The sequence below is a fragment of the Lynx rufus genome, unplaced genomic scaffold (genome assembly GCF_022079265.1).
Source record: "Lynx rufus isolate CCGP_SWC_20201006 ecotype Redwood Valley unplaced genomic scaffold, mLynRuf1.p SCAF_55, whole genome shotgun sequence".
Taxonomy (NCBI): Eukaryota; Metazoa; Chordata; class Mammalia; order Carnivora; family Felidae; genus Lynx; species Lynx rufus.
The window spans coordinates 210,566-237,302 of record NW_025814873.1 but is presented as its reverse complement, the minus strand read 5'-3'; the positions used below and the strand labels follow the sequence as shown (position 1 = coordinate 237,302).

Genomic DNA, 26,737 nt, shown 5'->3' with positions numbered 1-26,737 from the left:
CGGGTTGCGCCCCTTCTCTTTGTCCTTCGTCGCCAAGCGAGAGGCGAGTGTGGGCGTCTCCGCGCGCGCGCCCGCGTACCCGTGCGCGGCCCCGGGCCCCGCCGCAGCCCGGTCGGGATTTCGTGGGCCCGCTGGCTCAGCACGGAGGCCAGCGGGTCGTGGCCGGGGGCGCGTGCGGGCGGGGGGCGGGGCGTCGGTGAGTCTGGGGGGGCGCGGGGCGGGTCACGTGGTTCCCGGGCCTGCGCGTCCGAAGACTGAGGCCTGCGGTCGGTGCCCGGTTTTTGCGGGGTCCGGGCCGGCCGTTGGGGTTACGTGTGGGGGGGCTCGCGAGAAGGACTCGGCGGTCGTGTCTGGGCCGCAGGCGTGGAGGCCTGTGGGCGTCGGCGCGGGGCTCGGGGTTCGCAGGCAGCGCGGCGGGGCGCCGGGTGAGTGCAGGGGCGCGGGGCCGGGGCCGCCGCGGGGACGCCGCCGGCCCCGGGCCTCTGGGCTCTTACTTGGGGGGGGGGCTTTCCGCTGGGGTTGTGAGGGCCGTGCCTCCCCGCCTGGGTCCCCGGACGCGGGGGGCTGCGTGGGTGGTCCCGGCCTGAGCCCAGAGCTGGTCTTTGAGGCGTCGGGCGGCGAGGGGACTTCTTGCCTGTGCCCCTGTAGCCCGGCTTCATCCGCCCAGCCGCGCCTGGATCAGTAGGATTGTTTGCAAAGGCTTCGCTGCTACAGAACAACCCTCCGGGCCAAACCCAAACCCCAGGCAGTTTCTGACCGACGATAAGTGGCCGCCGTGGCCGGGACAACAATGGCCCGAAGTTCTTAGGGCCGAATTTGGTCCACCCGCGATTTCTGGGCCTCACGTTTATCGGCTGAAAGTGAGGGGGTGAAAAGAAATGTTTTTCCCCTAGCTCTGATGCTTTTTGCTGTCATTAAAACATATTTCTGTTTATTTTAATCACTTACTGCTTGTTTCATCCGTGTAGCGGCTTGCCGGCTGTGCTCTTGGATTAGGGACCTTAAGATTTTGAAAAATAATGTTTATACTTTTTTTCTGTTATGAATTTAGAATGTGTTCACTGCAGTCAGTCTGGAGCATCTGGACCCACAGACTCAAGTGAAAATCTTCCATGATCTCATCGCCAGGAGATAGTGACTGTTAGCATTTTAGTATATTTCTTCTAGTCCGTACAGCGTGTCTACTTTTGGTACACGTTATTTATGTTTGCTTAAAAAAACAAATTGGGAGTATGCTGTTCGCAGCCATTTCAGTTTATCACAGATACCTTTCTTCAACGTGAGCTATTTTGTTCCAGGCCCGCAGTGTTTTCAGCGGGCCTCTGAGAACTTCTTTTGTTTTCCTCCTTACTCTGCCCTGGTGTCCTTATTTCTGGACAGCGAGTGGAGTGCATGGCACCTGTACTGGAAATCTGAACAGAGACTCTGGGGGCCTTTGTCCAGCTCTCCTCTCCAGCGTTTTGGGGGGCGGGGGGCTGCGACTGCTGGTCTGAGGGGCACTGAGGGGACCAGCGGCCCAGATTTGCCACTTCCTAGGCGTGTCATCCATGTTGGGCAACTTGCTGAACCTCTCTGTGCCTTATCACTGTCTGTAATGGGTGCAGGATGCATTAAAAAAAAGGCACGATGATGTTTAAAACGTCTGTCACAAAGTAATTAAGTCATCACTTTTTATTATTCTCCATTTTCCCCCTGAATTTCCTTTAGAACTTGATGCTAAGTGGAACTGTGGGATGATGATGAAGGTTGCGCCTTCCTTCTGAAGATAAACCTGAGAGCTGTCACAGGGAGAGGTGCAGTGTGATGCGGGAAACTGCCCAGGTACACGACAAAACCGCTGAAGTTAAATTGGGCCAAATTGTACAGTGAAGGGCATAGGCTTCATTTGCTGAGAGGACGTGTGGTGCGAAATATAAAAGTTCAGAGAAGCACTTCTCCCTGAGGGGCCAACTTTCAAAACATTTGTTTAGAGTAAGGTTGGATCTCCCTTTTTTTTTTTTTTTAAAACCTTTTTTAAAAAAAATGTTTGTTTATAGGGGCTCCTGGGTGGCTCAATTGGTTGAGTGTCCAACTTCAGCTTAGGTCATGATCTCACGGCTCATGGGTTCCCAGCCCTAGGTGGGGCTTTGTGCTGACATCTCACAGCCTGGCACCTGCTTTGGATTCTGTGTCTCCCTCTCTCTCTGTCCCTCCCCGACTCACACTCTGTCTCTCTCTCTCTCTCTCTCTCTCTCTCAAATGAGAGAGACAGAGCACAAATAGGGGAGGAGCAGAGAAGGAGAGAGGGAGACCGATTCTGAGGCAGGCTTCACACTCTGAGCTGTCCGTACAGAGCCTGACATGGGGCTCAATCCCGTGAACCCTGAGATCATGACCTGAGGCAAAGTTGGAGGCTTAACTGAGCCACCCACTTGGCCCCCCCTTTTTTTTTTTTTTTTTTAAAGATTTTATTTTTAAGTAATCTCTACACCCAGTCTTGGGCTCAAACTCACAACCCAAGATCAAGAGTCACATGCTCCACCAACTAGGCCAGCCAGGCACCTAACTCTGCATTTTTCTTAATGATAAACTTAAATATCATCGGAAATGTTTGATTTTTTATTTTTATATATTTATTTGTTTATTTATGTAAGTAGGCTTCATGCCCAGCATGGAGCCCAGCACAGGGCTTGAATTCACATCCAGAGAACAAGACGTGAGCTGAGATCAAGAGTTGGATGCTTAACCGACTGAGCAACCCAGGCGTCCCCATCAGAAATACTTTAAAACTACCACACTGATGGCTTGTCACACCCTGTTGAACTGAAATTCTCAACTCTGTTTTCTATAGTAAGTCTACATCATGTTGACTTAAGTTTTCCACTCTTGATAGGTTCTCACTGAAAGCAAGTAAACTTTCTTTGACAACAATTGTAAAGGAAATTTTAAAATCAAATTGTGAATTTGTGTTTAAAGAAATGATTTCAATAAGAAACCTAGTTTCATTTGTCACAATGCCAGAAATTTTATTGTGTGAAATGAAGTGAAAGCATAATGTGAAGCAAGTGACATTTGTTGTAGGTATATTTTCTTGGTTTGTGCTGTGTGTGTTGATGTTTTTTTTTAGCCACACGGGGGTTTTTATATTTTAAAAAAAATTTTTTTTTAACGTTTATTCATTTTTGAGAGAGAGAAACAGCGTGAGCGGGGGGAGGGGCAGAGAGAGATGAAGACACAGAATCTGAAGCAGGCTCCAGGCTCCGAGCTGTCAGCACAGATCCTGAGGCGGGGCTCAAACTCACAAACTGTGAGATCAGACCTGAGCCGAAGTCGGACGCGTAACTGACTGAGCCACCCAGGCCCCCTAAATTTTTTTAATGGTTAAATTTATTGACTTTTTTAAAAAAATGTAAAATATTTTAAAAAAACGTTTATTTATTTTTTCTTGAAAGGGAACATTTTATTTGCGTTTTCTAGGAAAAAAATAGGATCAAGAAATACCCTCGGAAAGATTAATACATCCCCATGGAGACTAGAACAAAGAACTCTCAATTCAAGCTCTTTTATTTATGTAAGGAATGTCATTAAGAAAAAAGAAAGATGTACATATATCATTATCTACTCATCTATCTATATAGCTAGGTACAGAGAGGATACATTTACACACATATTCATACATGGTATGTATTGGTTATATAGATACGTGCGTGTATACGCCCACACACACACACTACTGTGTGTATCAAGTACCGTTTTAAGCACTTTGCAAATAACATCCGAGATGTATAGATTAAAATTACTAAGCCATAGTAATTTTATAGTAATTATAATCTGTGAAGTTTGAAATATGCAAATAATGGTAGAAAATTATTTATAAAAGAGGTTTAATGTCATTTTGGTGCTTTTTTTTTTAACACATCTTTTTTTTTTTTTTTTTTTAATTTGTATCTGAATTAGTTAGCGTATAGTGCAACAGTGATTTCAGGAGTAGATTCCTTAATGCTCCTTATCCATTTAGCCCATCCCCTCTCCCACAACCCCTCAAGTAACCCTCTGTTTGTTCTCCATATTTAAGAGTCTCTTATGTTTTGTCCCCCTCCCTATTTTTATATTATTTTTGCTTCCCACATGTTAATCTGTTCTGTGTCTTAAAGTCCTCATATGAGTGAAGTCATATGATATTTGTCTTTCTCTGACTAATTTTGCTTAGCATAATACCCTCCAGTTCCATCCACATAATTGCAAATGGCAAGATTTCATTCTTTTTGATTGCCGAGTAATCCTCCATTGTCTATATATACACCACATCTTCTTTATCCATCCATCGATATACATTTGGGCTCTTTCCGTACTTTAGCTATTATTGATAGTGCTGCTGTAAACATTGGGGTGCATGTGTCCCTTCGAAACAGCACACCTGTATCCCTTGGATAAATAACCTAGTACTGCAATTGCTGGGTCATATAGGGTAGTTCTATTTTTAATTTCTTGAGGAACCTCCATACTGTTTTCCAGAGTGGCTGCACCAGTTTGCATTCCCACCAGCAGTGCAAAAGAGATCCTCTTTCTCCGCATCCTTACCAACATCGGTTGTTGCCTGAGTTGTTAATGTTAGCCATTCTGACAGGTGTAAGGTGGTATCTCATTGTGGTTTTGATTTGTATTTCCCTGATGATGAGTGGTGTGGAGCATTTTTTCATGCGTCGGTTGGCCATCTGGATGTCTTCTTTGGAAAAGTGTCTATTCATGTCTTTTGCCCATTTCTTCACTGGATTATTTGTTTTTTTGGGTGTTGAGTTTGATAAGTTCTTTATAGATTTTGGTTACTAACCCTTTATCTGATATGGTGTTTGCAAATATCTTTTCCATTCTGTTGGTTGCCTTTTAGTTTTGCTGATTATTTCCTTCGCTGTGCAGATGCTTTGTATTTTGATGAGGTCCCAATAGTTCATTTTTGCTTTTGTTTCCCTTGCCTCTGGAGATGTGTTGAGTAAGAAGTTGTTGCGGCCAAGGTCAAAGACGTTTTTGCCTGATTTCTCCTCGAGGATTTTGATGGCTTCCTGTCTTATGTTTAGGTCTTTCATCCATTTTGAGTTTATTTTTGGGTATGGTGTAAGAAAGTGGTCCAGGTTCATTCTTCTGCATGTCGCTGTCCAGGTTTCCCAACACCATGCTGTCTTTATTCCATTGGATATTCTTTCCTGCTTTGTCAAAGATTAGTTGGCCATACATTTGTGGGTCCATTTCTGGGTTCTCTATTCTGTTCCACTGATCTGAGTGTCTGCTCTTGTGCCAGTACCATACTGTCTTGATGATGACAGCGTTGTAATACAGCTTGAAGTCTGAGATTGTGATGCCTTCTGCTGTGGTTTTCTTGTTTCAAGATTGCTTTGGCTATTCGGGGTCTTTTCTGCTTCCATACAAATTTTAGGATTGTTTGTTGTAGCTCTGTGAAGAATGCTGGTGTTATTTTGGTAGGAATTGCATTGAATATGTAGATTGCTTTGAGTAGTATTGACATTTAAACAATATTCTTCCTATGCAGGAGCATGGAATATTTTTCCATTTTTTTGTGTCTTCTTCAATTTCTTTCATAAGCTTTCTGTAGTTTCCAGTGTGTAGATTTCTCACTGCTTTGGTTAAATTTATTCGTAGGTATTTTACGGTTTTTGGTGCAATTGTAAATAGGATCCATTCCTTGATTTCTCTTTCTGTTGCTTCGTTGTTGGTGTATAGGAATGGAACTAATTTCTGTGCATTATTTTTATATGCTGCCACTTTGCTGAAATTTTTTTTTAATGTTTATTTATTTTTAAGAGAGAGACCAAGTGTGAGTGGGGGAGGGGCAGAGAGAAAAGGAGACACAGAATCTGAATCAGGCTCTAGGCTCTGAGCTGTCAACACAGAGTCCAACGTGAGGCTTGAACTCATGGACTGCGAGATCATGACCTGAGCCGAAGTTGGATGCTCAACTGACTGAGCCACCCAGTTTCCCCCCTCTCCCCCTTTTTTAAAAATTTCTTTTTAACGTGAAGTGCCCAACTCTTGATCTCAGCTCAAGTCTGGATCTCAGGGTTGTGAGTTAAAGCCCCGTGTTGGGCTCCATGCTGGATGTTGTCGTAGACTCTTTTTTTTTTTTAATATGAAATTTATTGTCAAATTGGTTTCCATACAACACTCAGTGCTCATCCCAACAGGTGCCCTCCTCAGTACCCATCACCCACCCCCCCTCCCTCCCACCCCCCCCTCCCTCCCACCCCCCAACAACCCTCAGATTGTTCTCAGTTTTTAAGAGTCTTTTATGGTTTGGCTCCCTCCCTCTCTAACCTTTTTTTTTTCCTTCCCCTCCCCCATGGTCTTCTGTTAAGTTTCTCAGGATCCAGGTAAGAGTGAAAACATATGGTATCTGTCTTTCTCTGTATGGCTTATTTCCCTTAGCATAACACTTTCCAGTTTCATCCACGTTGCTACAAAAGGCCATATTTCATTCTTTCTCATTGCCACGTAGTATTCCACGCAAACTCTTAAGTCTAAACTTCTTTCTTGGCCAGCAAGAAATCGGGTGCAGGATTAAAATGGGAGGGATGGCTAATGTTCGTGAAAAGACAAGAGCCCCGATTAAGGGTCCTTGCTCCGTTTTTATTAGGATCAGAAGGCTTACAAACATGGTGATGGACGTGCACAAAGGGACAATGAAACTGTGGACATTAACTCATGGACGTGAGGGAAAGGGGTTCTTGAAGATATTCGGGTTTAGGGGTTTGGGTTGATAAAAAACAAAATGCTGGCGACAGGTGGATGGGCAGATGTTAATGGCAGACATGAGAAGCTGTGTCTGTTTATCTTCGCTAGCCTAGGGGATAAGACATAGCATGTAACCTCAGTGTTAACAAGGCACCTTTCTTTTGTTAATTAGCTCCCCTCAGGGCAGCTTCACCTGCTGTGCTCTAGCCCTATTTACCTAATTTGGTCGTTCCTTCCTATGAAAGCAGCTTTCTGCTATAGTACTGAATTGGGGGTGCTTTAGCCTTGAATACCTAATCTTGCTTACCTCGTGTACTTTTGTATTGGGGGCCTTCCCCCACCCCCCGTTCTGGGGGCCTTTGCCCCCACCCTACTCTATTCTGGGGGCCATGGCCCCCCTTCTCTATCCTTATTCGCCTAATCTGGTTTACCCAATCTTGGGTGTGAGCATCCTATGGCTTTGTAATTCTTTATGCCTTGTTAACCCATCAGTGCAGGCTCAGGGAGTTCCTAAGCTTATTCCCCACAGACATGAAGACTACTTGAATTCCTGGTTCCTAGCAAGAGGAGAAAAGATTTTAGGTGCAGTATGAATATACCAATAAAGTGCTTTATTCCTATGTTCACAGATCCTGGTTACCCACAAATGAGCCTGCTCATGTGATATAAGAAAGGAGCTCCTGGAGCCAGGAACTTGTCAGTGTGAAAGACCCAGCCACCGTCTTACAGTGGAGCTTTGGGACAGAAACGGAAGAGGCTCAGCGTGGAGCAGGTCTCAGATGTGCAACTCGTCTGGCCTAGGCAACAGAAAATGACCATGTTACAGGTTAGTTGATTGTTTCCTCTTCATTATTTTCCAGGGGATTAGAAGAGATATGTAAGTCTTCCAGTGAAAAAGAAAAGTGTAAGTAGTTCAGAAATCAGAGGAAGATAACCTTGGAGTTGAAGATCCAGGTTGGGACAAAACTGGAGCAGTTAGAATAACATGGGCATCAGGGATGGCAGCTCCCTGCACAGTGGAAAATCCATGTGTAACTTTTGACTCCCCAGAAGTTAACTACTGGTAGCCTACTGTTGACCAGAAGCCTTACCGATAACAGGTGATTAACACGTACAGTATTTTGTATGTGTATGATATACTATATTGTATGATAAACCCATGATGTCCAAAGTTCAAACCCATGTTGTCCAAACATGTTCAAACCCATGATGTCCAAAGATCAACTTTATTTAACTATAGGGCTTTCAGAAGGTCTTGAGATTTGAATTTTAATGAGCCATAGTGTCCTGCATAATTAATGAATTTGAGGTACAAACTTGGTTCTCAAATTTTTAGCAGTTTTAATAAAGAAATTAGAACATTTCTATGAGTTGCACTATCCTAGAAAAATGTAAACTAATTCTTCATAGAGAGTAAATATTTTTCATTCTTTGATGAAGTTTTGAACAAATAACACCGTGTGAGTGATGTCCTCAGAGAAATATAGTAAATACATGGGTCTTATGGTAATTTTTCATAGTTTTCTGGAGTGTGACCCAGGGAGAAAATGCCAGAACAGAACTTAGTAATCATAATTTCTCTCTTTAAATGTGGAGCAGAATTCACATACAGAAAAGTACATAAAATGTAAAAGTACAAAGTAATGAATTATTATCAACTGAACGAATACCCATGAACCCACCATTCAGGTCAAGGAACAGAACATTCCAGCCCAGGTGAGGCCTTCCATGTGCCTCTGCCAATCACAACTTCTCCCTCTTAACAGAGGGAACCAGGACCCTGACTTTGTAACCATTTCCTTGCTCTTTATGGTTTTGTTTTACTCCAAAGTATCCGTCCCTAAACACTGCAGTTTCATGTTGTCTGCTGCAGTATGTACTAATTCGTGTTTGTTTCTTTCACCATTTTGATTGTGAGATTCAGTGCAGTTGGAATCTTCTCCAGTTAAGGCAGCTTCTCAGTATCACCAAATCCAGTTGGTGGTCACATTTCTAGTTGTCTTGTAAAATTTACAAGTCACTTGCAGTTTGTTTGCATCAGAATCCAGGAAAGTTCATACAGTGTAATTCGTTCATCTGTGTCTTAAGTCTTCTTAACCTGTTGGCTCTTTTTTTTTCTAGCCCCATTCTTGATTGAAGAGGCCAGGGCATTTATTCTGTGGATCTCCCACTGTCTGGGTTTTGCTCCTTGCATCCCCACAGTGTGCCAGTGTGTTCTGTGTTTCCTGTAAATAGGCAGATTTAGAGTTGTGTTGGCTAGTACCCAAGCCACTGGCCACACGACAATGTTTAAATTTAAAACCACTAAATCCAGCCCTTCAGTCACACTAGCCACATTTCAGGTACTTAGTAGCCATGAATTAGCACAGATAAAAGCATATCTTCATCATTACAGATTTGATTTGGAGGCTTGATCAGACTTAGGTGTGACTTTTTGGGTAAGAGTGTTTCAGAGGTGGTGGTATGTATTCCAGAAGGTGACTCCTGTCTGCTTGCCGGTTTTGTCACATCAGCAGCTTTATGATTGTTGCCTTGGTGGACTGTTTTATTAGGGGCCACAGAATGATACTCTGCTTCTAAGTACTTCCTTGTTTCTTAAATGAAGTTATTGCTCTATCACATGTTAGAATATGTCAAGGATCAGCTTGTACACTTTCTGTCCCAGATCTGTAATTAGTCATTTTCACAGTACGTGGCATTTGAAATTTTATGGTATATAAAATTTTAAAAATTTTCTTGCCGAAACGTGGAAATATAGTAGGTTTTTACATACTGACTTTGCATTCAGGAACTTCTTAAGCCTGTTTATTTTTAAAGTTTATTTATTTATTTTGAGAGAGAGAAAGAGAGAGAGTACCAGTGGGAGAGAAACGGGTAGAAAGGGAGATAGAGAATCCCAAACAGGCTCTGTACCTGTCAGTACAGAGCCTGATGTGGGGCTTGAACTCACTAACTGTGAGATCATGACCTGAGCGGAGATCAGGAGTTGGACTCTTAATCCCTTGAGCCACTTAGGCTCCCTTAAACCTTTTTATTAATTCTAATAATTTTCTTTAGATTTTTTAGATTTTCCGTGTTAACAAAAATATCAGCAATATTTTTTTTCTTAGTAAAAATAAATTGTACATTCCTAGTTTGCCAGGACTTTTTTTTAAATTTAATTTTTTTTAATATTTATTTATTTTGGAGAGAGAGAGACAGAGCACGAGTGGGGGAGGAGCAGAGAGAGAGGGAGATGCAGAATCTGAAACAGGCTCCAATCTCTGAACTGTCAGCACAGAGCCCGATGTGGGTCTCAAACTCACAAACCATGAGATCATGACCTGAGCCAAAGCCGGATGCTCAACCGACTGAGCCACCCAGGTGCCCCAGGACTTTTTTTTTTCTTTTTTTTAAGTAAGCTATATACCGAATGTGGGGCCTGAAGTCAACGACCCTCTTAGATCAGGAGTCGGACAGTCCTCCTACTAAGCCAGCCAGGCGCCCCTGCTAAGACTTTTTGTAACAAATGTTGATTACTTTTCAGTTTTTGGTATGTTTTACTCTTTTCTCGTCTGCTTGTTCTTTTTCATATTTTTGTATTCCTTCCTTATGAAATCCAGTCCTTCTATATGAAAATTTAAACGAGCATTTTAGCAATTTTGTTCAGTTTTTTTCTGTTGTTTGTAGTTCTTGTGTACATTCTTTTAATTTGCAAATATTCTTTATCTGCATCTATTGAAGTGATTACATATCTTAATCTGTTAAAGTAGTGAATATATATATTCCTTTTAATGTTAAATGCAACTTGAATTTTGAATTTCTCGGATAAACTCCAACTTAGTCCTTTTTTTTCTTTCCCCCCAGTGCAAAAGGTGATTTTCTTAAAGCACAGGGATAGGACCCATGGGTAGGAAATGCTGCCTGCCCCAGGACTGTGAGGAGAGACTGATTATATACCCAGGAGTAACTCTGACTTAGCCTTAAATTTTTTTTTTTTTTAAGTTTATTTATTTATTTTGAGAGAGAGGGTGAGCAGGAGAGGGGCAGAGAGAATCCTAAGCAGGCTCCACCCTCACAAGTGTGAGATCACGATCTGAGCCGAAATGAAGAGCTGGACACTCAACCGACTGAGCCACCCAGGGGCCCCTCCAGCTCAGTCTTGCTATATTTTCTTCTTTACATATTGCTCAGTATAGTTGTCATTTAGGATTTTCACATCAATGTTCATGTGTAAACTGGCCTTTGCTTTTCCTTTCTTGCAGTATCCTTACTGAGTTTTGTTATCAAGGTGATGCTTGTATCAAAGTGTAGGGCTGTGTTCTTGCTTCTGTGTTTGGTAATTGTTTAGTAAAACAGGAATTATTTCTTCATTAAATGTCTACAGAATTAACTGGTAAAGCTGTTTCTTTGTGAGAAGATTTTAACTCATAAAACCAATATTTTCCACATGACTAATGCTTGATGTTATAAAATCTTTAATGGGAAAATTATCCACTGAAAGATCAAGATAAAACGTTAGATTTTAATGTAACAATATGAGAAGCTCATTAATTGGTAAAGGTGGAGGTTGTACACTGCAGCTCATCTTTTTTTTTTTTAAATTTTTTTTACATTTATTCATTTTTGAGAGACGAGAGCATGAGTGGGGGAGGGGCAGAGAGAGAGGGAGACACAGAATCCGAAGCAAGGCTCCAGGCTCCGAGCTGTCAGCACAGAGCTCGACGCGGGGCTCGGACTCATGAACCGTGAGATCATGACCCGAGCCTGAGTCAGATGCTTAAGCCACTGAGCCACTCAGGCGCCCCTGTTGTAGCTCATTTTTAAGAGACCACAAGTTGATTAGTTTTGGTGTGGTGTCAAAGAATATCCACAGTTAACTAATTATCATTGTTTGTAGGATTTCTTAAATTTTCTTCATATGCGGTCATACTATGCACGACAGTGTTACATCTTCTTTTCAGTATTTGTACTTTTTCCTTGCATTTTATTGTACTGGCCAGGACCTCCTGGACAATGTGGGCTAGAAGTGTCATTGCCTCCCTGCTCTCGGCCGGCACTGCTTTCTGTCTGGTGCATTCCAGCATTCGTTTCTGGCACCATCTGGAGTTAGTACAGACTACAAGTTAAGGACACCCAACAAGACTGTTCTCATTTCACTTGCCAGCTGTAAGTCTCCCAAGCCACCTGTACTTGTGACCAACTGGCTACAAATTTGGGGGGTTCCCATGACCCCTTCATGTTTGCTGGAACAAGTCACAGAACTTAGGGAAGTGTTATACTTACAATTACAGTTTTCTTATCAACAACACAAACTGGAACCAGCCAAATGAAGAGACACATAGGATGGGGTCTGGGAGGGTTGTGGATGCAGAAATTCTGTGCCCTCTCCCTGTGGAATCAGGGCACATCACGTTTCTGGCACGTTTTTGTGTTCACCACCTAGGAAGCTAACCTCACGTTCCAATGTCCAGAATTTTTATGGAGTTTTTATCACGTAGGTATGGTCATGTAGGTTGGTTGAATCAGTGGCTGTATGATTGAGCTCAGCCTTCTCCCCTTCCTGGAGGTTGTGCTGATACCACCTGACTCAAAGCCTCAACTGTTTAATCAGATGGTTGATGTTTCCAGCCAGTGCCCATTCGGAAGACTAGGAGCCCACTGTGAGTCACCTTTTTTGTGAGAAGCATAAACTCAGGAGGGGCCCCCATGAATAATAAAAGCATTTCTGTCACTGGGGAAAGAGCAAGGCTCTGTCCCAGGAATCTGACACAGAGGCCAGACAAATTATACAGCCGTTTGCCATTAGCTACCTGTGCTGTCTAAATTTAAATTGGTTAAAAATAGGGGCTCTTGGGTGCCTTAGTCAAGCGTCTGACTCCTGATTTTGGCTCAGGTCATAATCTCAGAGTGGTGAGATCGAGCCCTGCGTAGTTGGGTTCTGGGCTGGGCATGGAGACTGCTTAACATTCTCTCTCCCTCTGCTCCTACCCCCCTTGCACACGCACTCTTGAGTGCTCTGTCTCTGAAAAAATAAAAAGCTGAGGGGTGCCTTGGTGGCTCAGTCGGTTAAGTGTTTGACTTCGGCTCAGGTCATGATCTCATCGTTCTTGAGTTCGAGCCCCATGTCAGGCTGTCTGCTGTCAGTACAGAGCCCTCTTCACTTTAGATCCTCTGTCTTAAAAATAAACACACATTAAAAATAAATAAAAGTAAATATAAGTTGGTTAAAAATAAGTAAAACTAAAAAGTCCTTTCCAAGTCACCTTTGAAATATTCAGTAGATGTTTGTGACTGACGGCTACCTTGTTGGATGGTGCAGATAGAGGACATTTAAGTCATCACAAAACATTCTTTTAGATAATGCTATTCCAGTCCTCAGGGAGCAAATATTCCTTATTTTGCCGTTAAGTGTGATGTTAGCTGTAGATATTGGTAGGTTATGATTATTAGGTTTGTTCGATTCTTTGTTTGACAGTATTTTACAATGAACAGATTTTTATTATATGCCTTTTCCACGTCTGTTGAAATAATGGTTTTTTTCCCGTATTCTGTTAATAAGTTTTATGGATTTCTGAATGCTAACCCTGTCTTGCACTGCTGAAGGAAACCTTATTTGGTCAACTCACATTATGCTTTGTTTATATATGGCTTTTTGTTAGGAATTTTGTTTCTTTTTTTTTTTTTTTTTTTTTTTAGGAATTTTGTTTCTATTAATTTCCCTGTGATGTTCACTCCTTTTGTGTTCTTGTTTGGTTTGGTCTGCTGGCCTTATACAGTGAGTTGAGAAGTTTACACTCTTGCTCTGGTCTCTGGAGGAATTTCTGTGAAGTCACTTTATTTATTCCTTAAATGGTTGGAAGAATTCACCTCTGAAGCCTCATAGATTTGGAGGTTTCTTTGAAGGAAGGTTTTGGGGGATGGGGTCAGTCTTTTTAACATTCAACTAATACAGATTTTTATTTCATATTGTGTAATTTTTGAGTGCATTGTTTGAATATCTGTTTCATCTAAGTTGTCAAATACATTAACATAAATTTACTAATTTTGTTATCTTTTTAAACAGCTTTTTTGAACTATGACCTCAGTAGGATCTACCCAATTTAAGTATATACTGGGGTGATTTTTTGGTAATTTTATGTTGTGTTACTGTCCTTACCCTCCAGTTTTAGAGGGTTTATTTCATCCCAAGAGAATTTTGTCATTTTGCAGTCAATTCTTATTTCCATCCATGGCTAAGGAAACCACCAGTTTGCTTCCTCTCTATATAGGGTTTCCTTTTGGACATTTCATATCAATGGATTTATATAATGTGTATTCTTTTGTGTCTAGCTTCTTTGCATTAGCATGGGTTTTTGAAGTCCGTCAACATTTTAGCATATATCAGAAATTCATTCTTTTTATTGTGGACTAGTGTTCCATTAAATGGATATACCTCTCTTTGTCTCTTTACTACTTGATGGGCATGTGGATTATTTACCCTTGATGGGCATGTGGATTATTTACCCCTCGCAGTGGTTATAAGTGCTGCTCACAGGAGCAGCCATGTACAAGTTTTTACATGAACACGTTTTCATTTCTCTGGAGTATATACCTAAGAGTGTAATTGCTGGGTTGTATGGTCAAATTATATTTACGTTTTAAGAAACTGCCACAGTCCATCGTGTCAGACCACTTTGTATTTCTAGCAGTGTTGAGTTCCAGTTTCTCCACATCCTTTCCAATACTTATCATCTGTCTTTTTATCATTATGGCGAGTGTGAAGTGGTGTTTCATTGTGGTTTTAATTTCCTTCATAACTAATGATGTTGGTCATTGTTTCATGTGCTCATGTGCTTATTAGCCGTTCCTGTATCTTCTTTGATAAAATATATTAAAATATTTTACCTACTTTTAATATTTATTTATTATTTATTTTTATTTTTTAATATCTTTTTTTTAATGTTTTTAATGCTCATTTATTTTTGAGAGGGAGAGAGAGAGAGAGAGAGACAGCACAAGAAGGGGAGGGGCAGAGAGAGAGGGAGACACAGAATGCAAAGCAGGCTGCAGTCTCCGAGCTGTCAGCAAAGAGCCCGACGTGGGGCTAGAACCCAGGAACCGTGAGATCATGATCCGAGCCGAAGTTGGATGCCCAACCAACTGAGCCACCCAGGTTCCCCTATTTTTTAATATCTTTTTAAAGTAAGCTCTACGTCCATGCAGGACTTGAACTGCTAACCCTGAGATCAAGAGTCACCTGAGCCAGCCAGGTGCCCCTACCTACTTTTTTTAACTTTTCTTAAAATTTTAATTTAGTTTTTTTATTGAGTTCTAAGAGGTTTTTCTTATAAGTTCTGAGTCAAGTTTTTTTTTTTCAACATAAGTAGGATTTGCAAATAATTTTTTCCTGATTGTGGCTTGCCTTTTCATTTTTCAGTTGTGTAGTTTGAAGTGCAACAGTTTTATATCTTGTTACTTCGATAGGAATATGGAAACCTTACACTGTCTAGGTGTTGTGACACTCTGTCTGCTGTGTTAATGTTACACCTTTGCATGTTGAAAATCCATCAGAAGATACTACGATACTACGATTTTTGCATCCAGCGGTCAAACATACTTCAAGGAACCGAAGAAGAGGGGCACTTGGGTGGTTTAGTTGGTTAAGTGTCTGACTCTTGACTTTGGCTCAGGTCGTGATCTCATGGTTCATGGGTTCAAGTGTGGAGCCTGCTTGGAATTGTCTCTCTGCCCCTACCCCACTCTTGTGCGTGAGCTCTCTCTCAAAATAAATAAACATTAGGGGCGCCTGGGTGGCGCAGTCGGTTAAGCGTCCGGCTTCAGCCAGGTCACGATCTCGCGGTCCGTGAGTTCGAGCCCCGCGTCAGGCTCTGGGCTGATGGCTTAGAGCCTGGAGCCTGTTTCCGATTCTGTGTCTCCCTCTCTCTCTGCCCCTCCCCCGTTCATGCTCTGTCTCTCTCTGTCCCAAAAATAAATAAACGTTGAAAAAAAAAAATTAAAAAAAAAAAATAAATAAATAAATAAACATTAAAAAAAAAAAAGGAGCATCTGAGTAGCTCAGTCAGTTAAGCGTCCCGACACAAGCTCAGGTCATGATCTCACATTTCGTGGTTTCGAGCCCCACGTCGGGCTCTGTGCTGACAGCTCAGAGGCTGGAGCCTGCTTCGGATTCTGTGTCTCCCTCTCTGTCTTCCCCTCCCCCACTCATGCTCTGTCTCTGTCTCTCTCTCTTAAAAATAAGTGAACAGTAAAGAAAGGAAGGGAGGGAGAAAGGAAGACAAAGAACGTAAGAGGAGAAGATTGTGTTGTATTTGCATGGATATTTGCCATCCCTGTTCTTAATTCTTGAGCCTGGAGTTGCCTGCTGGTACTGCTTCCGTCGGAAGGCCTCGCATCTGTCAGCCCTTTGCCAGCAGCTCTGCTGCCCTGGATTCTCTTAGTTTTTCTTCATAAGAGAAAATGCCCTCACTTCACAATTATTCCTGGTGAATAAGCTGGTTACAAAATCCTCGGTTAACAGGTTTTTCTTTTCAGCACTTTTAAAGTGTTTTCCTTTTCTGGCCTCTGCTTTTTAATAGGAAATTTATGGTCATTTGAATTGCTGTTCTCTGTAAGTGAGGTGACTGTTTCCTTGTCTGTATTCTGTAGCAGTTTGATTATGATGTGTTTGGTGGTGGCTTTCTTTTTTTCACGTCAGACACGTAATGTGCCGACATCGTAACAAGGTTTAAGGGTGGCACATGTCACACAGTGGCGTGAACGCTCACTTATCACACTTATGAACTACAAAAGCTCGGTGGTGGCTTTCTTTATGTTATCATCCAGTTGGGGGATCACTGAGTTTCCTGTTGACTTACGCCTTTTGCCCCATTTGAGGAGCATTTGGCCATCATTTCTGTTTTCCACCATGTTCTTGCTTTTTTCCTTCTGGAACTCCTCTGACATGCATTTGGTGACAGTGTCCTGAGGCCTGAGTGTCTGAGCTCTTTTTTAAGTTTTGTTTTTTTTTTTTCCTCAGTTGCTCAAAATGGGTACTTTTATTGACTGTCTTCAGGTTCACCAGCTCTTCTCAGAGTGTATGATGTGCTGCTTAGAGTCAGGTTTCTTATTTTCTGATGCTATTATGGATTATTTAGAGTGCATGTTTTCTGATCATCTCAGGTAATTTTGGGATGGAAATCCATCTCTTTAAAAATTTTTTTTCTTAATGTTTGTTTTTGAGAGAGAGAGAGAGAGATCATGAGCAGAGGAGGGGCAGAGAGAGAGGGAGACACAATCTGAAGCAGGCTCCAGGCTCTGAGCTGTCAGCACAGAGCCTGATGCAGGACTTGAGCCACAAACTGCAAGATCATGACCTGAGCCGAAGTTGGATGCTCAACAAACTGAGCCACCTGGGCACTCCGAGATGGAAATCCATCTTGACCTAAATCCAGAAACCTTTCTAAAACCTAGATTTGGTTTTATCTCTCCCATCTCATGGAATCATGGCTAGCTGTTGGCAACCAGAAAGTGTCTATCTCTGTTAACCAGTCTGCCCCCCCACCCCCCCATGTGGCCTTTTAATCTAATTACTACTTTGTACCTTGTGTTCTTATCTAACTGAACTGTTTGTATCTCCTCAACTTTCCTGGTTTTGGGGTTTCATTGGAGCTGTTGGCTCCCAGAATGCCTTTGCACCTCCTTTTTTTGTGGAAAGCATTGCTAATTTCTTAAAACTCACCTCAGGCTTTACCTCTTGCAGAGAGCCCGAGTTGACACCGAAATTGAAGCTGTCCTTGCTTTGACCCACGTGGTGCCTCAGCTACAGCAGCTTATTTTATGAATAGGCGTATATATTTATAGCCTCTACAAGACTATGCAGTTTTTTAGGGTATTGTGTTATTACCTTTTTTTGGGTACCACCTCTCCGGTGGCAGATTTGAGGTTCAGTAAATATTTTGTTGGTGGTTCAGAATATTTTTGAATTTTTATTTATTTTTTTAATTTGATTTTTTTTTGGTGGGGGGGGGGGGTATGTGTGTGACCAGAAGAGGGACAGAGGGAGAGAGAATCCTAAGCAGACTCCAGGCTCAGCATGGAGCCTGACATTTGATTTCATGACCCTGGGATCATGACTTCAGCCGAAGTCAAGAGTCACACCCTCAACCAGCTGAGCCATTCATATGCCCCCTGTTGAGATTTAAACTCCCGAATTCCATTTCTAATGTATTGTATATATGGAAGGGTGGAAGAGTGCATCATCGTGTTTTATTGCAGAAATACCGTGCAAAGGACAGAGTCATTCTCCATAACTTGCTGTGATGAGAAAAATGTGCTTACACTCCAATTCTTTCCTATCTCTCAGAGTGATAATTGCTTCAGATTCACCAGGGTTATGCTTTTACAGGAGGCATTCTCATTTGAGGATTTATCTGTGGACTTCACCCAGAAGGAGTGGCAACTCCTGGACCCCAGTCAGAAGGACTTATACAAGGATGTCATGCTGGAGAACTACAGCAGCCTAGTTTCGCTGGGTAAGAAGAACTTCCTGGAGGACCTCAGACTATGCCTAATACCTTACTTGTTTAGTTGCTGAGAGCTGTGGGGGTTCTGAATTTTTTAATGGTTTTGAACCTGAATTCAGGAGATTAAAAGTTCCGCGTACTGTGACACTAGGGGAAACATCTGGACCTGACCTTCCGATTACGAAGGCTTATTTTCTTTATGCGTCCTCCGAAACTTACCGCATTCATGGGGGGTTGGCACCTAATGCAAGGAAATGGCTATGTTCCACTTGCTTCTTCTGTGTTGACTTACTTACAGAGCAGTTTTGTATAGGAGGTACAATTCTGCTCCTTTTAAGTCACTTTCCCAAGGATTGACAGCTAGTCATTGAAAGGGCCTGGATTTGAACCCAGGCTGATGGGCTCGGGAGCCTCTGAAGCAGGTAACGGTTTTGTATTTGGATTACAGAAGTGAACAATCTTAGAACCATCAGCCACCAGGGAGACCCCTGCTGTTGAGAATTATTTAGTCTGTTCATACACAGATGGGTACTTCACTGGGCCGCTGTGATGCCAAACCTTTCTGTTTCTTTGGTGGCCCTGAAGCCCAAGCAGTCAGGGTCAAGGCTTTTGTGTTTTCCCCTGAACAGGGTATGAAGTTATGAAACCTGATGTCATCTTCAAGCTGGAGCAAGGAGAAGAGCCATGGGTGGGAGATGGAGAAGTTCCAAGTGCAGACTGCTCAGGTGGGTGTGAGCACCAGCCAGAAATTCAGTCTCAGTTGGTCACTGGGTTGATGACATCTCTGAAATGTGCTTTAGAGAGCTCTTTTCACAATCTCTGGCCCCGTGGTGGGGTTTCAGAACACCTGATGTGAGCCACTTTGTGTCTTTAGGTGTGGCTTCTTTGCTTCCAGCTTGTTTAGGCCACGAACTACTCCCTGTCTGCCAAGTCTGGAACTTTGGCTTCTTTCATATTCTGACATGTTCAATCTTCTGTCCTCTGCTCACCTACGGTTAGACACATCTGCTTGTACAGTTAGGAGGTTTCTTTCTCGCCTCAGTGGGTGTCTGATGCCCAGAGAAGTACCCCGTGGGCCCACTGCACTCCCTTCAGCCTCTGTACAGCTGAGAACAGTTGCTCGTTCCTCCCAAGCAATTGGTCCTTTTTCTCCCTTTTTAAAATTAGGTTCTGTTGTACTTTTCCTGTAGATTAGATACCACGGAGTACATTGAATGGTCTGTCTCTTATTTAAGTTTTTTTGCGCTTTGGAAGTTATCTTTTTAACTTAACTCCTCAACGCACACTTAAAACTAGGCCCATGATGTCCCTTAGGGACATCTGAATTATCCAAATAATTGGATTTGGAATTTACTTCACTTCCTGAATTATCCAAATTTCTAGATAGGTGTAGAATCTAATCTTCTTTTATAAGTTCAGGCTCCCTCAAAATCACCCCCTGAGATACGTATCTGAGTGGCACTGCGGTGGGAGGAAGGGCGTTGATGTGGGGGTGGGGAGGGAATGGCAGTGCATGTGATGGAAGGGTGCTCACCTGTGGCGGCTGCCTGGACCCCCCGAGGGACCAGGAAGCCGGTCACCTGCTAACGCCCAGTGCTCAGGGCTTGAGCGTTGCTCTGGGGGCGTTTGTGAATTCTCCAGAATGCCCAGAATCCCTGCACACAGACGAAGCATGTGCTTGCAGCTTAAGGATTATTTTGGGCAGAGAGAGATGGGTGCCTGGGGTGGGCCCCACAGTCTTCCCAGGGTGCAGGTGCCATCTGAATGTAGCTGAGGCATTGACAGGAGTCTGCTACAGCCTATAGCCTCTTCTTCCAGGCTCTCCACTGTGTGAATCTGTGCAGCCTCTCCTGCTGTTTATACCCTCTTCCTCAAATTCATGGTCAACTCCATTTGAACATTTCTCAGTGTTTTCAGACGAAATACTTACTCTTCTCTGCATCTCCGTTTGATTGTGCTATGTTTTATCTTAATCCTTTCCACACAAACTCTGTTTTCACATACACATTCATACACATGGAATGTTCTTTGACTGTCCAGCTCAGTTGGTCTCACTTTTTTCGGAAGTCCCATTCCAGACCTGATCACAGGCTGGGTAATATTCTTTAGTTGGTTGGTCTCTGAGCTTTGTGTGCATGCACAGACACAGGCTTATAGTTTTATACCCAGCCCTGTGTCAGACAGGATTCATTCCGCAAATTCTTCTCCACAAGCCCATTGTTCTAATACAGGTGTTTTTAGCCAGGTGTGCATTAGATCACATGGGGATTTGATTCAGTAGAGTGGTGTATACGTATTTTAAAATGTAGTATTCTAGAACTGGAATTTGTAGTTTGAGAAACTCTTGTGATTTTTTTTTTTTATGTGTCCCTCTCTCATTGATAGCCACCACTTGAGTTTCTACTAAAGTGATTAAAAAGTAAAATACCTGGAAAATACCATACAGAAGCATAGAACTTACTTAAGAAGTGACATTTGCATCCAATTTTTTTAACTCTGCATTTAAATAGTGAACATTTATGTTTCACTGCAATGTAGCACAAAGTTAGTTGTCAAAATTAACAAGGCCTGCACTTCAGGGTCCCCAAGAACACCACTATGCTCAGAGGTTCAACGGGACTGCAGATGTTGTAGGAATGGCTAAGATTTATTACAGTGACATAATGACACATAGCTGCATCACCATGGAACGGGCACAAGCAAGAGTCTGGAGGAATCCAGGTGCAGGTTTCCTGTGCTGCCCCCTCCATGAGGGTGACACAGAGCTCACTTCTCCCCCAGCAATGAAAATGCAGTAGTATGTGTGGTATTTCTGCCCAGGAAAGGTCACTAAAGACCGAGCACCCAGGGTTTTATTGGGAGCTGGTCAGAGGCACCTCTGCCTAGCACTTCGGCTAGGAGTCCAGCATTTCAGACTCCCAGGAGACCAGGTACTCAGCATAAACCACGTGGTTTGCACACAGTCCACCACAGGGAGCCCCTTTTATCAGCTGGGGAATGGTAGGAACACTCCAGAAACCCAGGTTCCCAAATGCTAGCCAAGAGCAACCTTGCAAGTAGTCGTGTGTGCATAGCACTCTCAGGCCTGGTGCCAACTCTTTTCTGCACAACAACTTTAGCAGTTCATAGAAAATTGAATATGTGTTGATTTCTCTTATTATTTTTAAGGTATTGTGCTGGATGGTGTGGGTATTCCTTGTCTACACAGTGCTTACTTTCTCACGGGAGGATAAAAGTGAAAAAGTTTTCAAATAACCAGGGTAAAACCGAGATCCTGAAAGTGCTCTTATAGAAATAAGGTAGATAATAATATGGTAGAGAGAGTGTTAGTCTGCTCAGGAAGTTACTCCCGCAGTTTTGGAGGCTGGAAGTCCCAAGATCAAGGTGCCTGCGTGATTTGGGTTCTGATGAAAGCTGTTTTGCTGGCTTGTAGCAATGTAGCTCTGCCCTCATATGGCCTTTCCTCATTCATGCATGTGGGTAGATTAGGGGCCAAGGAGTACTCTGGTGTTTCTGATAAGGATACTAATCTTTTTGGATCAGGGCCCTACCATTATGATCTCATTTAACCTTAATTCCTTCCTTTGGGATCTCATTTCCAAATACAACCACACCGGAGGTTAAAGCTTAAATATACAAATTTTGAGGAATGGCACAAACATTTGATCCATAACAGGGTCATGTGGAGAAGGCAACTCTAGACATGAAGACTGAAAGGAACAAGCTATCTGAATTAGGAGAAAGTGTTCCTTAAAGGAATGACAAATATGGGGGTGCCTGGGGGGCTCAGTCGGTTAAGCATCTGACTCTTGATTTCAGCTCAGGTCATGATCTCATGGTTTGTGAGTTCGAGCTCTGTGTCAGTCTGCTCTGACAGTGCAGAGCCTGTTTGGGATTCATTCTCTCTCTCTCTCTGCCCCTCCCCTGCTCACACTCTCACTTTCTCAAAATAAATATTTAAAAAAAAGGAATGATAAATATGAATGTATTAAGTCAGGAAGGGACTTAGTTACTTAGAAAGGCCTTGCCTCAGGGAGATAGGGGTTGGGGACTGTGCGGAAACTAGATCATACATCAACTTGTAAGCAATAGGAAGGAGTTTGAATTGATTCAAACAATTTTAAATAATAATAAAATTATCTGATTTGTATTTTAAAAAGCTTAACCTGACTGCAGAGTAGAAAATTAACGGGAAGCAGGGAAACCAGTTGGAAGGATATTTTACTGAGATATTAAGATGGATTAAATTACAGCAGAGAGGAACACCTGGGTTGCTCAGTCGGTTGAGCATCTGATTCTTGATTTCAGCTCAGGTCATGATCCCAGAGTCATGGGATTGAGCCCTACGTGGAGCCTGCTTGTGATTCTCTCTCTTTCTCCTTCTGCCCCTCTTCCTCACTCATGCTTTCTTTCTCTCTAAAATAAAAAATAAAATACTTAAACAAGCTACAGCAGAAAAAAGTGGTGGGGAGAGTTGGGGTATCTGGGATATACTACAAATGGTCAAACATGAAGCAAACCCATTTTTCTAATGGGGAAAAATTAAAGTTGGAAGAAGTTAGATACAATTTCCAAATGTGTATTTAGTTTAACAATGTAACAGTTAAAGTAACAAAATTACAAGTTTAATTTGTAAGTACTCATTTTCTGTTCTCACGTTTCCTGTTACCACTTTATTCAAACTTGTACATCTCAAAGCTAATGTTTCTGTAGTAGACTTTTGATTTTAACCCCCAGACTTTGTTTTCCTTCATTCTTCTCAACTCAGTAATGAACACCATAATCCACTGAATTGCTCAAACCCCAGTCTTAGGGTTCATTCTTGGTTCCTTGCTTTCCCTTATTCCTGACATGTCAAATCCATCAGCAAATCTTGTTGACTCTACCTCCTGAATGGATATGGCCAACAGTAAGTTGTGGGTTTCCTGCAAATTTATTACCCTTGATTGACATTTAAGTCTTTAAAAAGTTTTTCACATTACTGGTTGGCTTTCATACCTGTGGGTAAGAGCTCAGGAAAAATTCCAAGTGTTGATTATTAGTGAAAAATAAGCCTTTTGAAGAACAATTATAACAGTGGCCTAAGTGGTTATGTTGTGAGAATAATGACAGAAGAGCTATATAATAAAGGGCAAATTGAGAATATTTGAAGAATGGGAACTTGTATCTTAAGATATTTTCAGTGAAAGAACACATAGATTGTGAGGTTTTGTGCCTAAACACGTTAGATGAAAAATGGTGTGCTCCACAAAGTGGCTCTCTTGGTGATAATGCTGAAAATATTTCTGGTAAGTTTATAACGTTCAGAAAATTTTAAAATGGGAAAAGGGACAAATATGATTTCTCATTCTCTAAGCTTGTAATGGCTTTGGTAGTTATTCTGTCAACCTGTTAATTTTCTCTATTTTCTTTTCCATTACAATTAAGTTGCGCAAGGTCAGGGGCTTGTTTCCTGTCTCTTGCTTGTGATTCGTGCTCCACCTGGGGCACAGTGTGTACTCAGTAGGTGTTGAGGAAATCATTTCCTCACAATATTGGATCAGTGCTTCTTCCAACCTCCTTTCTTTGTTCCTCGTTGCTCTTGATATATTTTTATAAACTTATATTTATATTTTATAAACTTATATTTGACCACAATCACAGGTGACATAAGATACTACCTGTATGCCATTCCTATTTATAGCATTTTATTTTCTTTTTTTCCCCAGTACCTAAAGGATAGACCTTCTACCTGGGACTGGGAAACGGCCTTCCCCAGCATTCATCCCCTTACATAGCATAGCTGGTTTTTCATTTAGGAAAGACAACCACAGAAACATTCACAGGTTTTTATTTCTTTGTAGAACAAGACTTGCAAGGAAATGGTCACATGACGTGGCGCCAGGATGACCAGGAGAAGCTTAGAAATCTGAAACAGGATCACGAATGTGATGCATTTGGAAAAAAACTCAATCTGAGCATGAACTTTGTTCCTTTAAGGAAATCAAACAGTGAAGATAATGTAGATGGATTATTTTTAAAACATCACTTAGATTTACTTATTCCAAAAGCAGATTATGGAAAGACAGAATCGGATGGTTTCAGTGTATTTGATAAGTTGTTTCTCGATACCAAGCCTGAGGAAACTGATGCTTGGTTAAAATACTATGAATATGATAAATATGATAAAATTAGTTCTAAGAAGTCACAGATTATCATATTTCACAGAACTCGTCTAGGGGAGAAACTCTATGAATGCAGTGAATGTAGGAAACGCTTCACTAAGAGATCAAGTCTCATTAAACATCAGACCAGACACATAAGGGAGATAGCCTATGGCTGTGGTAAGTGTGGCAAAACCTTTCCTCAGAAGTCACAGTTTGTTACACATCACAGGACTCACACAGGAGAGAAACCTTACAATTGTAGCCAGTGTGGGAAAGCCTTCTCCCAAAAGTCACAGCTCACATCCCATCAGAGGACACACACAGGAGAGAAACCATATGAATGTGGTGAATGCGGGAAAGCCTTCTCCCGGAAGTCCCATCTCATATCACACTGGAGGACACACACAGGTGAGAAACCCTACGGGTGCAACGAATGTGGAAGGGCCTTTAGTGAGAAGTCAAATCTTATTAATCATCAGAGAATTCATACAGGAGAGAAACCTTTTGAATGCAGAGAATGTGGGAAGGCCTTCAGCAGGAAATCACAACTCGTTACACATCACAGGACTCACACAGGAACAAAACCCTATGGGTGTAGTGATTGTAGAAAAGCCTTCTTTGAGAAATCAGAGCTCATTAGACATCAGACAATTCATACTGGAGAGAAGCCCTATGAATGCAGTGAATGTCGTAAAGCATTCAGAGAGAGGTCAAGTCTCATTAACCATCAGAGGACTCATACAGGAGAGAAGCCTCATGGGTGCATTCAGTGTGGGAAAGCCTTCTCCCAGAAGTCACATCTCATATCCCATCAGATGACACACACAGGAGAGAAACCCTTTGTATGCAGTAAATGTGGGAAAGCCTTCAGCAGGAAATCTCAGCTTGTTAGACATCAGAGAACTCACACAGGAGAAAAGCCCTATGAATGCAGTGAGTGCGGGAAGGCTTTCAGTGAAAAATTAAGCCTTACTAATCATCAGAGAATTCACACAGGAGAAAAGCCTTATGTGTGCAGTGAGTGTGGGAAGGCCTTTTGTCAGAAGTCCCATCTCATATCACATCAGAGGACTCACACAGGAGAGAAGCCCTATGAATGCACTGAATGTGGGAAAGCTTTTGGTGAGAAGTCCAGTCTCGCAACTCACCAGAGAACTCATACAGGAGAGAAACCATACGGGTGCAGGGATTGTGAAAAAGCCTTCTCCCAGAAGTCACAGCTCAATACTCACCAGAGAATCCACACAGGAGAGAAACCCTATGAATGCAGTCTTTGCAGGAAAGCTTTCTTTGAGAAATCTGAGCTAATTAGACATCAGAGAACTCATACAGGAGAAAAACCTTACGAATGCAGCGAATGTGGGAAAGCCTTTAGGGAGAAGTCAAGTCTCATCAATCATCAGAGAACACATACAGGAGAGAAACCCTTTGAATGCAGCGAATGTGGAAAAGCCTTCTCTCGGAAATCACACCTCATACCGCACCAGAGGACACACACTGGGGAGAAGCCCTACGGATGCAGCGAATGTAGGAAGGCCTTCTCTCAGAAGTCACAGCTTGTTAACCACCAGAGAATTCATACAGGAGAGAAACCTTACCAATGCCATGAATGTGGGAAAGCCTTCTCCCAAAAGTCACAGCTCATTAATCACCAGAGAACTCATACAGCAAAGAAGTCCTAGGATTGGAGTTAATATTAGTCTTTGACAGAGACCTTACCTCTTTGTACTTCAGAAAACACAGTTATGGTAAACCTTTCAAATAGTCACATCACATTGTAGGTCTGAGTAATCTTTTAGGGTAGGAACTCTAAGTGAGGTTATGTAGGGAAAGTTTGCAGCTGATTAACATGCTTATATAGGAACTCATGGAGTAGAATGAGCCTATGAGATGCAGTGGATTTTAAAAGCTTGGCAAGCATACAGTAGGAAATTAATAGCAAAGATGAGTACTGTGAACATCAGAAAGCTTTGCAGAGGCCACATCTCATTAGCTGTTGGAAATATGCCCACTGGGGTAAACCCTAATCCAGCAAATGAAGAAAAATCCCATGAATGCGGCAAGTGAGGTAATATTTCCATCAAGAAATCACAGCTCATTGTGCATTAAAATACTCTCAGGAATGAAGCTCTGTGAAAATACTAAATATGGGACACTCTTCAGCAGGTAATCCAACCATATTTTGGGGGGGGGGATTTACATTGTGGGTAAGCCTAGCGATTGAAAGAAATGGGAAACGTGCCCCTAGAAATAAGGCTATAAAGGGAAGCCATACATTTTTTTGTAGACGTGGTTATTAGAAACCCCATACTGATGATTGACATGTTCATTCTGAAGTATGAAGTTTTAAAAATACGTGAATAAATTGAGTCATTGAAACATCTA

At 42.2% G+C, this 26,737-nt stretch overlaps 1 protein-coding gene and 1 non-coding gene across 6 annotated transcripts; one reads left to right on the top strand and one right to left on the bottom strand.

The window, feature by feature from the left end:
- ZNF84 (zinc finger protein 84) lies at positions 1-26,737 on the top strand. Of its 5 annotated transcripts, none has more exons than XM_047101044.1 (6): positions 1-196; positions 1,708-1,821; positions 7,353-7,549; positions 18,089-18,215; positions 18,836-18,931; positions 24,050-26,737. In XM_047101044.1, exons 3-6 carry the CDS (start codon positions 7,535-7,537, stop codon positions 26,032-26,034), a joined length of 2,223 nt encoding a protein of 740 aa, XP_046957000.1. In that variant the 5' UTR covers positions 1-196; positions 1,708-1,821; positions 7,353-7,534; the 3' UTR covers positions 26,035-26,737. The 5 variants fall into 5 exon arrangements, with proteins under 5 accessions (XP_046957000.1, XP_046956999.1, XP_046956998.1 ...); XM_047101043.1 differs by lacking the exon at positions 1-196 and adding an exon at positions 276-425; XM_047101042.1 differs by lacking the exon at positions 1-196 and adding an exon at positions 560-1,140.
- On the bottom strand, positions 16,394-16,496 carry LOC124527828 (small nucleolar RNA U13). The gene has a single exon (XR_006966000.1). It is a non-coding gene; the product is annotated as a small nucleolar RNA U13 (small nucleolar RNA).

Coding starts and splice junctions, on each gene's coding strand:
- ZNF84 (XM_047101044.1), top strand. Junction 18,216..18,835: donor CAGCAGCCTAGTTTCGCTGG/GTAAGAAGAACT, acceptor TCCCCTGAACAG/GGTATGAAGTTATGAAACCT. Junction 18,932..24,049: donor TCCAAGTGCAGACTGCTCAG/GTGGGTGTGAGC, acceptor ATTTCTTTGTAG/AACAAGACTTGCAAGGAAAT.